Source organism: Alnus glutinosa, chromosome 10, assembly GCF_958979055.1.
Source record: "Alnus glutinosa chromosome 10, dhAlnGlut1.1, whole genome shotgun sequence".
NCBI classification, from domain to species: domain Eukaryota; kingdom Viridiplantae; phylum Streptophyta; class Magnoliopsida; order Fagales; family Betulaceae; genus Alnus; species Alnus glutinosa.
Window position 1 is genome coordinate 17,535,278 of NC_084895.1, and position 15,696 is coordinate 17,550,973.

Consider the following 15,696-nt stretch of genomic DNA (forward strand, 5'->3'; position numbering starts at 1 on the left):
GATCTAAGATTTTATATCAAACTCGAGGAGAGAAAGAGAGAGAGAGAGAGAGAGAGAGAGAGAAGTGAAATGGGCTAGGGAACTCACCCATCAACTTAAGTCTTGATCTGCCTGGAAAGGTTAGTAGGTTGTTCGGACACTCAAGCGTAATATGTGCATCCAACACTGTCGGGTCACACTGTCTGAATGTATAAATGTCTCGTCTAGACACGCGTGAAGAAAGGACTCTCAGCCAAAGTTGTCCAGACATGAAATTGTCATGTCCGGACATGCGTGAATTGGGACTCTCGATACAATCTGTCCGCTAGCTGTCCAGACACAAAAATGGTCCATCAAGACACTTAACCCAGAAAACTCAAGTTTAAGCGATTTCTAAAAGTTCTTTCTCAACACTTAGCCTGATTTCTCACTTAATTAGTCTAATTTATGTTTTTAATGCCTAATTAATATCTTGGACGTTACATTCTTTACGTTGGACAAAGCCAAGGATTGAGTCGCATAAAGTGGATAAAGCATCAAAACAGTAGAGGGCAGTGGCATGACCCTCATAAGAGCCTTCTACTCTGTCGAGAACCACAATTCCTTTGGAAAAGTTGAGGGGTGGGCACAGCTAAAGTAAAGGAAACAACAACCCCTTTGCATAACATCTATGAAACATATAGAATTGATTATGATAAATATGATATCAAGTACTTCAATGCATTATTGGTAAAACTAGAAATGCTACAAATTGTATTTTTATTTCATAATATTGATATAATAATGTCAACCAATTTTTGAATATGTTCTTGTTAAAATAAAAATACTAATAATAACATCGGTCACTCTTAATAAAAAATATACATATATAAAGTAAAAAAAGAAAAAAGGAAATAGAAGGGCTTGTTTGGTAAGAGCACTCACAGCAGAGTAGCTATTTCCTTCTTTTAGTTAAAGTAGCCAAGCAAAACAACAAAAAGCCAACTCCATCAGATTATGTAACCTAACGCCAGGATAGAGGAATGCTGCATTTGTGAACAGTATCACGCTACATGAGGCGTGATACTGTTCACAGACCTATAATTATTTTATTATTATTTTTCATTCTCTCTCTCTCTCTCTCTCTCTCTCTCTCTCTCTCTCTCTCTCTCTCTCTCTCTCCCTTTGAGTCTATCGAAACTTCTACCTTCCTCTCCAACTTTTCTCCTACCTTCTCCCTTTCCCTATAAAACCTCAAACGATGCAGCTCCTCCTTACCTCGCCGTGATGGAGCCCCTGATCCTCAGAGTTCTGAGGGCAGCGATTTGGGACGGGATGGGGCCGGAGAGAGAGTTGTGAGAGAGATCGAGAGAGAGGAGTCCGGCGCGACATGAACTGACCCGAACGGCGTCGTCACGATCGCCGAAGGCGAGTCCCGGTCGTTAAGCGGCAGAACTAGCGACTTCTCGAGGTTGAACGCGTCGAACTGGGACGGGTTCGAGAGCGAGTTCACCAAAAGGGGCTCGACGCCGTAGAACTGCTACTCATCGATCAGGTCCTGGATGTCGAAAGCCTTGGCCTTCGACGGAAGATTCCCGGTTCGGAGAAGCGAAAGGAGGATCGAGCACAGTTCCGGGTCCCGGTCGATGAACGGCGACTCCGAAACGGTAGAGAACAAAATACTGGAGGGTGGAGATGTATTTTTAATTAAAATGAATAAAAATATTAAAATTGATTATTTTATAAAATAAAGAAGAAGTTTAGATAAACTGATGGAGAAAGGGTTGAAAAGTGATTAGTTAAACTAGAAAAAGTTGATTTTGGTTAGCTATTCTAGATAAAATTTTAGATAAGCTGGTGGGAGTGGTCTAAGTAATTGGGTTTGAGAATATTTGTGTATTGTATAGTAAAAAGTGATTGATATGATATAAAATTTAAGAATGTTTTATAGAAAAGTGAAAAAAGTTTTGTTTTGTAGTGGATTTTTTTATTTGAATAATAATAAAAAATTATTGATGTGATATAAAAAGTGTAAAAAAATTAGAATGTTTTTGATTTGATATTTTTGAAAGAAGTGAAAAGAAATAAAGGGAGAATCAAAACAGTTTGCCAAACTAGCTCGAAAATGTTATCAAATATAAAATATAGCATCTCTAAGAAAATTTTTTGTGGCTAGTGTTGGGGCAACAAAGAGGAAGTACTTTTTGCAAACGACAAACTAATTAATTAAGTTTCTCCCAAAAAAAAAAAAAAAAGTTTCTCTCTCTAGAGCTCTTCGGGTTCAGCATGCTGCTCCTTTGTTGACCCATCTGTTTATAAACAAACAGGTTGCATCCTCACTACTCTCTCTCTCTCTCTCTCTCTCTCTCTCTCGCTTGATCCAAGAGAAGTTGGGTTCACTGAGAAGGCATCTCTGCTCCCAACAGCAAGCTATCTATTCTCAGAAGGCCAAGGTAATCTATCTATTCTCCTACTCATATAAATTAACGAAGAAGTTACCCTTTATATATCTCTCTTCTTTTACTTTAGCATATATATATGTTGCTCTACTTCTTCTTTACATTTCACTTTGCTTGTTACACACTTAAGCACTCTTCAAGCCTGATAACAAACCTTGTCTCAAAAGCTTCGTAGAATCATATGTTAATCTACCGAGTTGACTTAAGAGCAAGACTCGGTTTTTCGTTTAAACATATCAAGCTAGCTAGTTGTGTGAACGATTGCCCCTTTTTCTGCTCTTTTTTCCTTTAGGAAGAGAATGGGAGGGTAGACCAAATATGGTCCTAAGCTGTCCGGCCGTCACGACACCGCCATTCTCATCTACCACCAAAATAATTAATTATGGGCCGGCCATCAAATATGTTTTAGCGTATTATTTCGACCAAAAATGATATATTACACCTCTATATTAATGAGCAACAAATGATAGACCGTAGACGTTTAACCGTCGTTTGTCCTTCTTTTAATATTAAAAAAAATATATTATGCATTTTTTTATTTATCCTTTATACATTTTTTTATATTAAAAGATAAACAGGAGATGGTCAAACGTTTCGTTTCCGTCTATCATTTCTCCTCAATGAGCTGACGTATCCGTGTCTATCATGAGCCATTTTCTAAAATCACAAAGTTTAGAGTTTATAGATGATGAGAGCGCTGACGTACCGTGCCTATAAGCTTTTACATCAATTTTTATTAGAAAATAGAATTAATTGAGAGTTGATAGATGATGAGATAAAAGAATAGTATATAGCAATTATTCTATCCCGTCTCATGAAAGGTTAAAGGCCAAGCTTAGACGTTATAAAAGAGAAAAGAAAGATTGGTCATTTGATTATAAAGATGATGTGATCGAGTAAGTTACCCGTGGCCGAAGTCCCAACCACATAAAGGAACAACCAAAGAGGTCGAGAAAGTCACTTGTTTATTAGCTTTTATTCAATTTTCAACTACCAGTCTGCTGAAGGGCAGTTGGAACTTTTTATTCCTTTTCTGTGCGTGATGGCGGCTTTTGATCCTGGTCTCTATCATATATATACTTTCTTGGTTTTTGTATGTTTTTTTTTAGAATTCCAATAAGGTTAAACATTGAGGATTGAAACCTAAGAAAACACAACGTACTTAGCCTGAGCATTCACGTCCGGTTCAATAAATTTATTATTTTGTTTTAATTAAAAAATTATATTTATTTATTTTAATTATGTATTTTTCAGAGCACATACTTTTGGCTTTCTGTTTTAATTATTTATTTTTATTATTCTATTTAAATATTTATTTTCAATAATTTTTTATTTTTTCCTATGAGAGAAAATAGAATATTAGAAATTTTTTTAATACTGTTTTTTTTTTTAATTATTTTTTTCAGATATGTTGAGTAAACAATGATTAGCAGTTCACCAAATGTTTTAACAATCTGTTGAGTCGGTGTAGTTCACTTTAATCTCAATTTAGTATTTTGATTATTTTCACTGGCGGGACGAAAATGCCCTTATTCAATTTTCAACTACCAGTCTTCTAAGCATGCAGTTGTAGTTGGAACTTTTTAATCTCTTTTTTTATTTATTTATTTATTTTTCTGTGAGTAATCATGGCTTTCCAAATCCCAAAGAGACCTTTATCTTTCTTTCTATAAAATATGAAAAAGTATGAGATGGAACGACGAGCCAGAAAATTAGGATATGAAGAAGCACGTGGGAACAGAGAGATAGTACGTAGAGAAAGTTATTTCTTAAGTAAACTATTATTTAATCTTGGCTTTTTTTTTTTCTCTCTCTCTATTTGTTTTTTTTAATGGATTAAATTATTAAATTTACTTATTTTTATAAATTTAAACTTTTGAAACAAGTGATAATTTAACATGATATGAAATGAGAAGTCTTAAGTTCGAACCTTGTTTGAGCCTCATTTATTAATTGAGCTCACACGTGAAGGAAGTGTTAAAGTATTGATTAGATGATTACATTTACTCGATCGTTTACGAGTATTTGCCAGAAGTGTAGAGAATTTGAACAGGTGATTGTAAGGGACCATTTATAGGACTCATTTGACTAAATAAAAATTAGGTTGTCCATCCAACTACTTACTCCGTCTACAAGTATCTGTTTGAAGTGTAGATAATTCGAACAGGTGATTGTGAGATACCATTATGAGATCAATTTGACCAAATAAAAAAATTGGGTTGTCTATCCAACTATTTATTCGATCGATAAATCTCATAAGTGATTTATTAAAATTACCAACATGAATTCTCTACATTTGAAGTGAATAATTGTAAAGATCTTGCTTGACTGAGACCAGTTATTAGCTATACTCAATTTTCAACTACCAGTCTCCTGAAAGGTAGTTGGAACTTTTTACTCCTTTTGTTTGTTTTTTTTGCTTTTTGTTCTTTTATGTGAGTTATGGCTTTCCTTTGGTCTCTCTATCACATTTTTTTTTTTTTTTTTTTTTTTGGGCTTTTTGTTTTCATAATCTTCTGTGTACTCTGTGACTCATGTGGTACCGCAACCGGTGTTTGGATCTTTTGGGTTTTATACACCACTTTAAAACCCATTCATTGGTGATTTGTTTTAAGGCATTCATGCCAAAAATTATTGGACCCGCATCTTAGAAAGTATTGCCCTCACTTGCTTACGTTCTTAGGCTTTTATTTGTATTTGAGTTGCTCAGCCCCTAGTTTCTCTAGTTTCGTTCTTGTAATTTCTTTTTCAAGTATTTATAAAAAATAAAAAATGAAAAATTAAACAGTGACTATACCAAATTTGTAAAGTACAAATCAACGGAGACGACCTCTATATATATATATATTTATGTTGGATATTATGAAGTGTGTGAGGCAATTCATGGCTTTTCCGAGGGGCCAATTTTTTTATTTAAAATATGAAAAAGTATGAGGAGCCCAAAATTAGGATATGAAGAAGCACAGAAGAGGAAGTTGTGGAGAAAAGTACCAACTAAACTCTTCTTTTAATCTTGCCCTTTTGGAAATATATTTTTGCTGCATAATATTACTAGTTAAAAAAGGGCGATTAATCACCGCAAACCTTTTTATTTAATTAATAGTTATATATTTTGGGTACTATAATTTTTATTACAAATTTTTGGCATTTGATTGTAGTTACATGAAACTGACACTAATTTATAAGTACTTATAATAAAATTAGGAGCGGGATCCACAACAATTATCTGTCTGAATTACTAGAAATTTGAAACTTACGTGTCCAAATAAATTTTAGGTTGTCCAGCCATTGACCCAGACAAGTGAATTGTATACAACAATTATCTGTCTGAATTACTAGAAATTTGAAACTCACGTGTCCAAATAAATTTTAGGTTGTCCGGCCATTGACCCAGACAAATGAATTTCATACAACAATTATCTGTCTAAATTACTAGAAATTTGAAACTCACGTGTCCAAATAAATTTTAGGTTGTCCGGCCATTGACCCAGACAAATGAATTTTATACAAAAGTTTGAGTAGATACTTGCTGTGAATCTCAATTTAATAAAATCTATAATAACAATTCGAACAAATAATTTTTGTAAATCTAAATCCAATAAATCTTAAATGTCTAAAACATTTTTTCTGTAATAAATTATTATAGGTAAATGACATGTAAGACAGCGAGGTGGCTTGAATGCTAACAGAACACGACACAATTACCAGGTCACACCTTTGAGTAGTGGTTCTACGTGCAATAATAATGAGATATAAATGGGTAGAGCTCATATAAATGTTTGTTTTCATTTTATAGAAAATATATGTTGATGCTTTCACGAGGACCGTACGTTTCTAGGAGCCGATCCACATATATCCCATTAATATATAGGCACCGTAGATCCAAAATACTTTTGGGACCACATACTGAAAAATTTATGTTCCGTCATTGAATTCCAAATTAATTAATTCAACAATATATAAATGAAAGTTTGTCATTATTTGTGAGATAAGGTTTTTTTTTTTTTTTTTTCCACAAATTTTTGTTGGGTTCCAATCGTTGGAGCTTCTCTCTTTAAGGCCTTTGGCTTGAGCTCCGTTTTGTTCATAGAGAAAGCAACATAACTAATCAATTTCTATTTCCGAGAAGGAGAGAGGTCTAATATTTCTTTTTCATTGTCTATGTATATTGATAAAATAGGGGCGGAACTAGAAAAATAATTTTGGGTGGTCCGTTTTATAAAAATATCTATAATTTAGATTTTTTTTTTTTAAAAAAAATTTACGACTTTTTTGAAAATTTGGAGGGCCTCGAAACCCTCCAAGCCTTAAGGTGGTTCCGTCCCTATAAATACATATATTAACAATTGCACAAACTCGACTCCTAGTGGTGCCCTTTTGTCAGTTCCGGTAAGAGTAATGCGTTATGGAGAAGTTTCATTGTTGTAGGCAAAATAGGACATGCATTAATTTCTTCGTAACTAGATTTGAGTAGGAGTAAGATATTTATTAGACTGTTATATTACTACCATGTCATTAAGGGCTGATTTTTACTACCATGTCATCCTATTTGTATGACAGTCGTATACTAGTCTACTAAATAACATTATGTACTAATTTTATGAAATAGTTTCAATATTGGTATAAGAAGATTGAAATCCAAGTCGACTCAATTGGCTCATTTCCATGCTCTTTTGCAGAATTGAAGAATGGAGAGTAATGGAGTGGATCAGGAAAGGCTTCTTGGACTGGAAGCAGCAGAGCAGAGCGGTTTAAAGCAAAGGACCTGGGCGGAATTAAAACTCATGTGGAGGATTGCATTTCCTTCCATATTGGCTAGAGTGACTTCTTTTGGAATGATAGTGGTGACACAAAGTTTTATTGGACATGTTGGCGAACTCCAGCTTGCTTCTTATGCACTCGTACAAAGTCTCATTTTACGATTCTCAAATGGGATACTGGTAAGCCATTATTATATGTTTTATTTTATGGAAAATTGCATCTTCATCCTCAAGATTTGCATATTGTTTCTTTTGTTCCCTATTTTTGAGAAATATTATATGTTGTTAAACCCACCACTTGTCTCAAAAGCTTAGTTATTTAATCAATACTTTAATATGCTTTCTTCACGTGTGGGCTAAAACTCACTTTTAATATATGAGGTCCAACACGTGAAATATTTAATTGAAATGAAAGATAAATGATGGAGTCAGAGTTCAAACTCATAAGCTTTGGCTATGATATGATGTAAAATTACTTCTTGTCCCAAAAGCTTGAGCTAATAAGAAGAAGTAAATTTAGTCATTTAATAAATACTTTAACATATGCTATACCCATTCCACCGTCATTTCATTGCATTGATGTGGCGGTGTCCATTAGCCTTCGAATCAACCCCTGTTAAAAAAAAATGGGGATAACTTTATATAAGGATACCGAAGTATCGACTGTTTTGATTTAGGAGTTCTGAACTTTCAAACGTCTCAAATTATATCCAAGTTTCCAAACGTCTCAATAAAGGGTAATCCATTAAGATTTGCCATTAAATCCTGTCAAAATTCTCATAATACCTTTGTATTTATTTTATTAAAAAAAAATTATAAATTTTTTCAAAGATTCAGGCATGGGTACTTTTGCAAATTTCGTTAAATTCTGACCAATATCTAAATCTTAGATTTTTTTTTTTCCTAAAAAAGTGAGGAGTAATTTTTAAATTTTGGTAAGATTTAACAGCAAATCTTAATGGAGTACATGTAATTAAGACGTTTAGAAAATTAAATACCATAGTTTAAGAAATTTAGAAGTTCAGTATGCCTAAATCAAAATGGTTGATACTTCAGTACCCTTACGTGAAGTTATCCAAAAAAAAAAAAAAAAAAATTAAGTGTTGATTAACACTATCGCATCAATCAAATAAAATAAGAGTGTATTATATTGCTTTACTTGTATTTTTTTCGACCGCAAGAATATCTATTATAATCGACAGTAGGAATAATTAGGAAAGCACTTAGCTAGGGTATTTATCTATCAATTTTTACTTGCTGGGGAATAATTAGTACAAGAAACAGTGCTAATTGATTGCGACAAACTCCAACCCTAATAATTGATTTAAACTTTGATGAATAACCTTTGTAATAGGTTCTGATGTCATCCCTCAAATAAGCCATTAAGAATAATTGGTGCAATTTTTTTTTTTTTAAAAAAAACCCTTTAGGTAATAGGAATCATTTCCCAGTCAATAAAAAACAAGAGGTAAACAGGTAAACAATTTGTTTTTGGAATGCCATGACAAGGCTTGGTAGATAAGAGGCATGTTCTATTCCCTTATCGCCACAAATCGATCCTGACCATCGATCGTGAGAATGAAGATGATCGAGGCTACTCTCTCACCTAACTATCCTGAAAAATGACATGTACATGACTAGTTGGTGTGCAACAATAATAGCAAATTAAAAGTATATATGCAGCAAAATATATTACAATTAACAAACCACATCAAAATATATGACTATGTCCACAGAAATTTTGCTAACGAAGTAAAAATTCGAATTTCTTTAAATAATGCATTAAAGGTAAAGTTACACCAAAGCAGTCAAACTTAGAAAATTAGCGTTAAAAAGAATTTGTAGTATATGCAAGGTATACTTACAACCCTTATAACGACTTAGACATTTGTACGCAAACAAATACCCCTATTTGCCTCATGTCGCAGCAATTCCAGTTCTTCACAAAGCAATTCCTCTTCTTGATCTCCTTATCGACCCGCTAGCCGATAGACTTCAAGCTATTGTTGATGACGAACTCTTGTGGTTTAAATGAAACATATCAAACACAAGTGGAATAGGAAAAATCAGAGTATCATCAAGATAACGTATTTGAATAGAATATTGTCATTGAAAAATCACAAAATTCGTTAGATAATAAGATAAGCTAATAATTTCAACATAGATGAAAACACTCTCAAAATTACTCAACTTTTTTGTCATGAAATGACAAAGGAGCAATACAACCAAGACAATCAAAATAAACAAATACAACCAAAGACAAATCAATCTCGAAGCTCGCACAAATCTCTAATCTCACCCTCCAGACATTCAAAGCGCTCTAGCATCAAGTTTATGATGCGAATTGCGAATAACAGAGTGTTGTAACTCAGTCTGACTTTGCATCAGCACCGCTAAGCAATCTATAATGTTAGATAAAGACGGCTCAGCTCGAGATTGAAGATGATGAGACAAACAAAGGACTAACCTCGATTCTTAGCAACTCTCTGTAGTAAAAGTAGTTGCAATGCCATCAATGTCCCTATCCAAGTCATCATCCTCATCTACTCAACAGCATCCTCGTCAGCAACCTCAACATCATCATTGACGGCAACTCCAACTCAACTAGGCTTTGCCACATGAGCACGACTCCTTGAACTAGCCACAAGATGATCTGAAAATAACAACACAAAAAGCAACAAAACATCTCCATCAATCAACCATGCGCATAACAAACCCATAGCCCATTGAAGTAAAACTGCCTACACTTCCTATGACTAACTGCCTAGACACAACACTGACACTATGACATTGACAGGAAAGCCAGCATAATGAAAACAGGACACCTAGACAAACAAAAAAACATGTATTAAAAAAAAAATGCATGATCACAGAACAAAGTCACAAGTGAAAGCAAACTGAAAACCAGATTTGAAGTGAGTGCATTTTGGATAAAACCATAATGTAAATGAAGTACCAAAAATTCCTGAATGACAGAATTACTCTGCTCAATAAAATAACAAGGATGCCCTCTTGACAGATGTGGTCTGATCATACGTACGTTGGTCTCCGATCATTCTGTTGTATGATTGAAACGAGGTGGCAGTGAAAATTGGCCATTGATTTTTCTTTTTACAAGTTCTTTTGATTTTTTTATAACGTTATTTTAGTTGTATAAGAATCGTATAACAGTATACTAAATAGCATTAGTACTCTTAATTCTAGTACTTTAATTGATCTCTCTCTTGATATCTTTTGTGAAGTTGGGCATGTCAAGTGCGACAGAGACTTTATGTGGCCAAGCATTTGGAGCCGGACAGCACCACATGATGGGCATTTACTTGCAAAGATCATGGATAGTTGATGTTGTTACAGCAACAATTCTTGTCCCTCTCTTCGTCTTCACAACTCCCATCTTTAGACTATTTGGGGAGGAAGAAGAGATAGCAGTAGCATCTGGACCTATAGCCTTATGGATGATTTCTATTCTCTACTCCTTTGTTTTTGCCTTGACTATCCAGATGTTCTTACAAGCCCAGCTGAAGAACATGATTGTCGGAATTCTATCTGCTTCCTCGTTTGCAATTCATTTACTCCTGTCGTGGCTATTCGTGAACATACTTGACTTGGGTGTTTCTGGTGCCATGGGGGCTTACTGCATTTCTAGTTGGTTGATGGTCTTTGGAGAGTATGTGTATGTCTTCGGAGGTTGGTGCCCAAATACGTGGAAAGGATTCACGAAAGCTGCCTTCAATGATATATTACCTGTAATAAAGCTCTCAATATCCTCTGGCGTCATGCTTTGGTAATTTCATTAGCCTGCGTTTCTTCCTTGCTATGGCACATTACATAAAAATTGTCTTCAATATTTTGCCATGATCCCTTGATTGCCTTAATTAAGGAGCATATGGTCTATATAGATCATATATTTTGTTTTGAAAAACTCAAAGAGAGAGTAAGGATTTGGGTTAGGTTTTGTAGTTTTTTTTTAAAAAAATGATATGGATTTAATTTCAAGGTTTTTACGAGAAAGAAAAAGAGAGAGGAGTTAAATTTGGGCAGTTGAAAAAACTACAGCACATAGGTTGTAGCTTTTTTACAGCACCTAAACTTCATCCCAGTGGTCATGGATTTGGCTTAGATTTAATTCCAATTTTTTTACGAAAGAGAGAGAGAGAATTTAGTTAAATAGCCTTTATTCTTCCTTTGTTAACAAAAATTTTCCTCATCTTCTCCTTGAAACCAGCCAATAGATGTCAACATACTAATTATAAATGTTCTGCATCCTCAAATGCAGCTATGAACACATCCATTCACTCTAATTCAGATGATATATCCGTAGATCTTTTTTCTGTTTGGGCTGAAAAAACCCATAAATCTTTTTTAGCACAAATCGTTGTCTTGTCTTTTTTTATGTCATTCGTTGTAGCATGGAACACTTTATATACATTTTAGGGGGAATTATCAAATGCATTTTATTGAATTTTATTTTATCTTCAATAGTTTAGAGCTGTGGTACAATTCTGTCCTAGTTCTGTTCGCTGGATATTTGAAAAATGCAACGGTGGCGATCTCAGCTTTCTCCATCTGGTAAGATTTGTATTATTTTCCATATCTCTCTCTCTCTCTCTCTCTCTCTCTCTCTATATTATATATATATATTCTATTCAATTTACTTGAGAGATTCTTCAACTTTTAACCTCTTTTTGTAGCCTCAATATCTGTGCATGGGAATTTATGATATGCCTCGGATTCTTAGGTGCTGCATGGTAAGGCTTTTATCACCATATATGCCACTAATTTTTTATTTTTTATTTTATTATTATTATTATTATGTTAAATCACCATTTATCTTTGAATTCTCGTTATGTAATTTGTACAGTGTGCGCGTATCGAATGAGCTCGGGAGAGGAAATTCTACAGCTGCAAAATTTGCCATCAAAGTTATCCTCTGTACATCAATTGGTATCGGATTGATTTTTTTTGTCCTCTGTTTTTGTTTTGGGAAACAAATTTCATACATTTTTACAAGCGATGAAGAGATTGCAGAAGAAGTTTCAAGTCTCTCTACTCTACTTGCTTTCTCAATCTTACTAAATAGTGTTCAGCCAGTACTTTCAGGTAATACTTTCATTTTCTTTACTGTGATTCGACAACTTCGTTACACAAATATGTTTATCAAAAGACTCACCACTACCTAGGTTCTTGTCATCAGGTGTGGCTATAGGTGCTGGTTTTCAAGGCACTGTTGCCCTTATTAACATTGGCTCCTACTATGCTTTTGGCGTACCCGTGGCATTGTTGCTCGGTTATGTGGCCGATCTTTCAGTAAAGGTACGTAATAACTCAATAGTCCACATGCAGAATATCAAATCGTCACAGTGCTCTGGATTGCGTTGAAAAATAGAGCTTTCGTTTATGGAAAAAAAAAAGCTTGAAAGAACTTTTTAAAAACACTTCATTTTCAAGTTTTTCCAAAAACGCAGTTTTGAACTTTTTTATCCTACGGACCACTACAACTTTTGATGTACTGCTTTTAAAACTGTTAACGCAATCCTAAACAGGATCTAAGTTTATAGTAATCATTGTTCTGTTTTAACTGAATAAATTTAAAGCAATTAGGAATGGTAAAACTACTTGGGAAGGATTGCTGCATTGGGGTTTACTAGAAAGGAGAAATATTTTGTGCCTTTTGCAGAGGATGTATAGAAGGAAGGACCAACTATATTTTCAGTGGGGCTTCAGCCAGAGAATCTGGAGGGAAGTATTAAGAAAGTGTGATGTGGAGAATCCTAAAATTATATGGGATGAGGTTGTGGAATGGGGAGTTGAAGATGAGAAAGGAAAAACTCTAAGAGTAATATTGTGCATATTAGCATTTGGGACTGTGATTTATCGCATTTGGAAGCATAGGAATGATATTAGGCATGATAATGTGCTGAAATTAGTGGAAAAGATCCTCAAAATTATTTATTGGGAAATTAGAACTCAAATCATGGAGATTGGGAAATTCAGGAAATTTGATATGAAAGCAGATGGGGGCTGCAAGATAGAATCCTTTGTAAATGATCTGCACAGTTTGATTCAGCAAAGATACTGTTAATTGTAGCTGGTTGGTTTCTACAGAAGGTGGTCTGTTTGTAGGAATTATAGTAGTTGCCAATTTGTGTCAAAATTTCAATGTAAAGGGTAGTTGGTAGGTGGTTTGCTCTGTTTTGTTTAGCAGAGGATTTGTAAGTAGGTTGAGTTGAGGGGTAGGTTTGGATTGTTTTTGTAATGGTTTGTTTGTTTTAGTAAATGAAGCATATTCATAGAAAAAAAAAAAATTTAAAACAAAAATCTTCATGGATAGTGGTAAAGAAAAGATTTGGCCCTTGGGGCCATGATTTGTAGATATGTGGCAAAGCTGCCTAGGGAATTTTACATCTAATTAAGACCTATATAATATATATCACCTTCTTAATTAAAACATTCTCAATGACTTAAGGAGATTTAATTTATATATTCAGGGTTGGCTTCTACATGCTGAACAAAATTATATAATTTGTTCTTCTTTTTTTTCTACTATAGTTTGTATTATATGCTTAACTTCATTTTTCTTTATTTAAATTTGTAGGGCTTGTGGATTGGGTTGTTATCCGGAGTGCTGTTGCAAACATTTGTGCTTTCCATCGTGATATGGAGACTGGATTGGGATGACCAGGTACGTTGAAGTAGATCGATAAGTGTAGCCAAAATAGAATAATTCTTTCAATTTTAAGCGAAATGAATGATTCATTTCATGGTCAGGATTTTATATCATTGTATTTAACGGTGTAGATGATGATATGTGATAAATATGTTGGTGACTTGGCGTACCATTCAAAAAAATTTAAAGAATGTGGCATCGTTTACACTGTTAAATACAACAACATTAAATTCTGACCATGAAATAGTTTATCTCCATTTCCGATAGAGATCTTCAGCAATTTTGCTGTTAGCAAATATGAGAGTCTATGAGATTCACCTGTCCCAACAGATCTCGGACAGTCCACCCACCTACTAGGGCAAGTGAATCCCATAAGAATTGTCTTAAATTTTTACTGAAATTACTGGAGATTTGGATCGCTCAATTTCACTTGTTGTTTGTATTATAGGTTAAAAAGGCATCCGAGCGTCTGAATAGGTGGTTTCTGACTGAGCCAGAGGATACCAATTAGAGCTCCGACATTCTACATTTACTTGGATATTATTCTTGCTCTCGGTGATTACAGCATAACTTCTAAGACATGGTAAATTAATTGGGTAAATTATTCAAATTTCATACATTGTTTTGCTCATTTTTCCCCTCTTGCTATAGTATATACTGGTGCATCCAGATTTTTTACCGTGTTTTGTTATTTTAGCTTTAATATAAAAGAACAAAAGATGAGCTTTAAGTAGATATATATTTATCTTCTGAAAATGATTAAAAGCTTGAATATGCTGCATGTAAAAAGAAAATCTGTTAATATTAGAAGATCTTCAAGGTCTATTTATCACGGCAGGTATTCAACATCAAGTTGTTAATTAACCTGAAAATAATTATAGTTATGGGGAACTCTTTTCTATAACCAACTGCTTCAAATCTCTTTTAGGCTTTCATTTTTTCATACATTTTATTGCTAACAATTAATAGAGGGGCTCTTTTGCAACCAAATGGTAATTTGAAGGTAGTCAAATGTCACAAACGGTAACTTGATGTAGTCTTCGTAAAAGAGGTATTAGTTAGAGGAAGTTAAATATTAAAGCTTTTGGGTTTTATTTCATAAACACAAATGCATGATCATAGGGTTATTAGTTTATATGATTTAATTATAATTGATAAAACAAAAATCAAAGAAAATGGTCTAGATCGACATTTCAGCCGTGATAGACTTTGTTTTCAAATTAACCAAAAAAATTTATTGAAAAATTTCATTCTTTGGTTAGATCTAAATATTTTTATTCTTTATTATATTTGAATCAATTTAGAATTAACCTAAATTTGAGAAACCAAGTAAAATTTAATGTGTTTTGGGCAGTTTATTTGTTTTTGGATTGAACAAGTGTCAGACATAAACTGAAAACAATTTTGAGAAGTGATTTTTGGTAAGTTTCACATTTGAGAAAATATATTCTATAAAGTACACCTTCATTTTGATAAAAAAAAAAAAAAAAAAAACCAAACAGATATGTAGCCCAACTTGTAAAAAAAAAATAAAAACAAATAAATAAATAAAAAATAGAAAAAAGGTAGGGGTGGCCGCGTAGCCACCCCAACCAGCACTAGGGTGCCCGCATGGCCACCATGACCACCGAAGGGGTGGTTGCGACCATCCCTCCTTCACTTAGGCCATCCTAATTTTTAATTTTTATATTATCTTATTGAGCAAAGGATATGATAACAAGAAAAGAAGACAAAAAATAAAAGTATTTTTATATTTTGAATTGTTTGTTAATGTTTTTCTCTTAAGATGAAAGAACAAAAACTTTAACAAACATGACCATTTTATTATTTGGTTGTATTTCATGATGCGCTT

General features: G+C 33.8%; 1 protein-coding gene across 1 annotated transcript in view; it reads left to right on the plus strand.

Annotated features, from left to right (window-relative positions):
- Window positions 1–2,260: 2,260 nt before the first annotated feature.
- The window catches only part of LOC133879635 (protein DETOXIFICATION 24-like), a 100,381-nt gene continuing 86,945 nt past the window's right edge, over window positions 2,261–15,696 (plus strand). The window contains exons 1-9 of the mRNA XM_062318271.1: window positions 2,261–2,411; window positions 7,097–7,357; window positions 10,420–10,961; window positions 11,660–11,746; window positions 11,869–11,925; window positions 12,039–12,277; window positions 12,372–12,490; window positions 13,773–13,859; window positions 14,293–14,427. Coding sequence (XP_062174255.1) covers window positions 7,106–7,357; window positions 10,420–10,961; window positions 11,660–11,746; window positions 11,869–11,925; window positions 12,039–12,277; window positions 12,372–12,490; window positions 13,773–13,859; window positions 14,293–14,355 — 1,446 coding nt within the window. The 5' untranslated portion in view covers window positions 2,261–2,411; window positions 7,097–7,105 and the 3' untranslated portion in view covers window positions 14,356–14,427. The remainder of the gene's footprint in view (window positions 2,412–7,096; window positions 7,358–10,419; window positions 10,962–11,659; window positions 11,747–11,868; window positions 11,926–12,038; window positions 12,278–12,371; window positions 12,491–13,772; window positions 13,860–14,292; window positions 14,428–15,696) is intronic.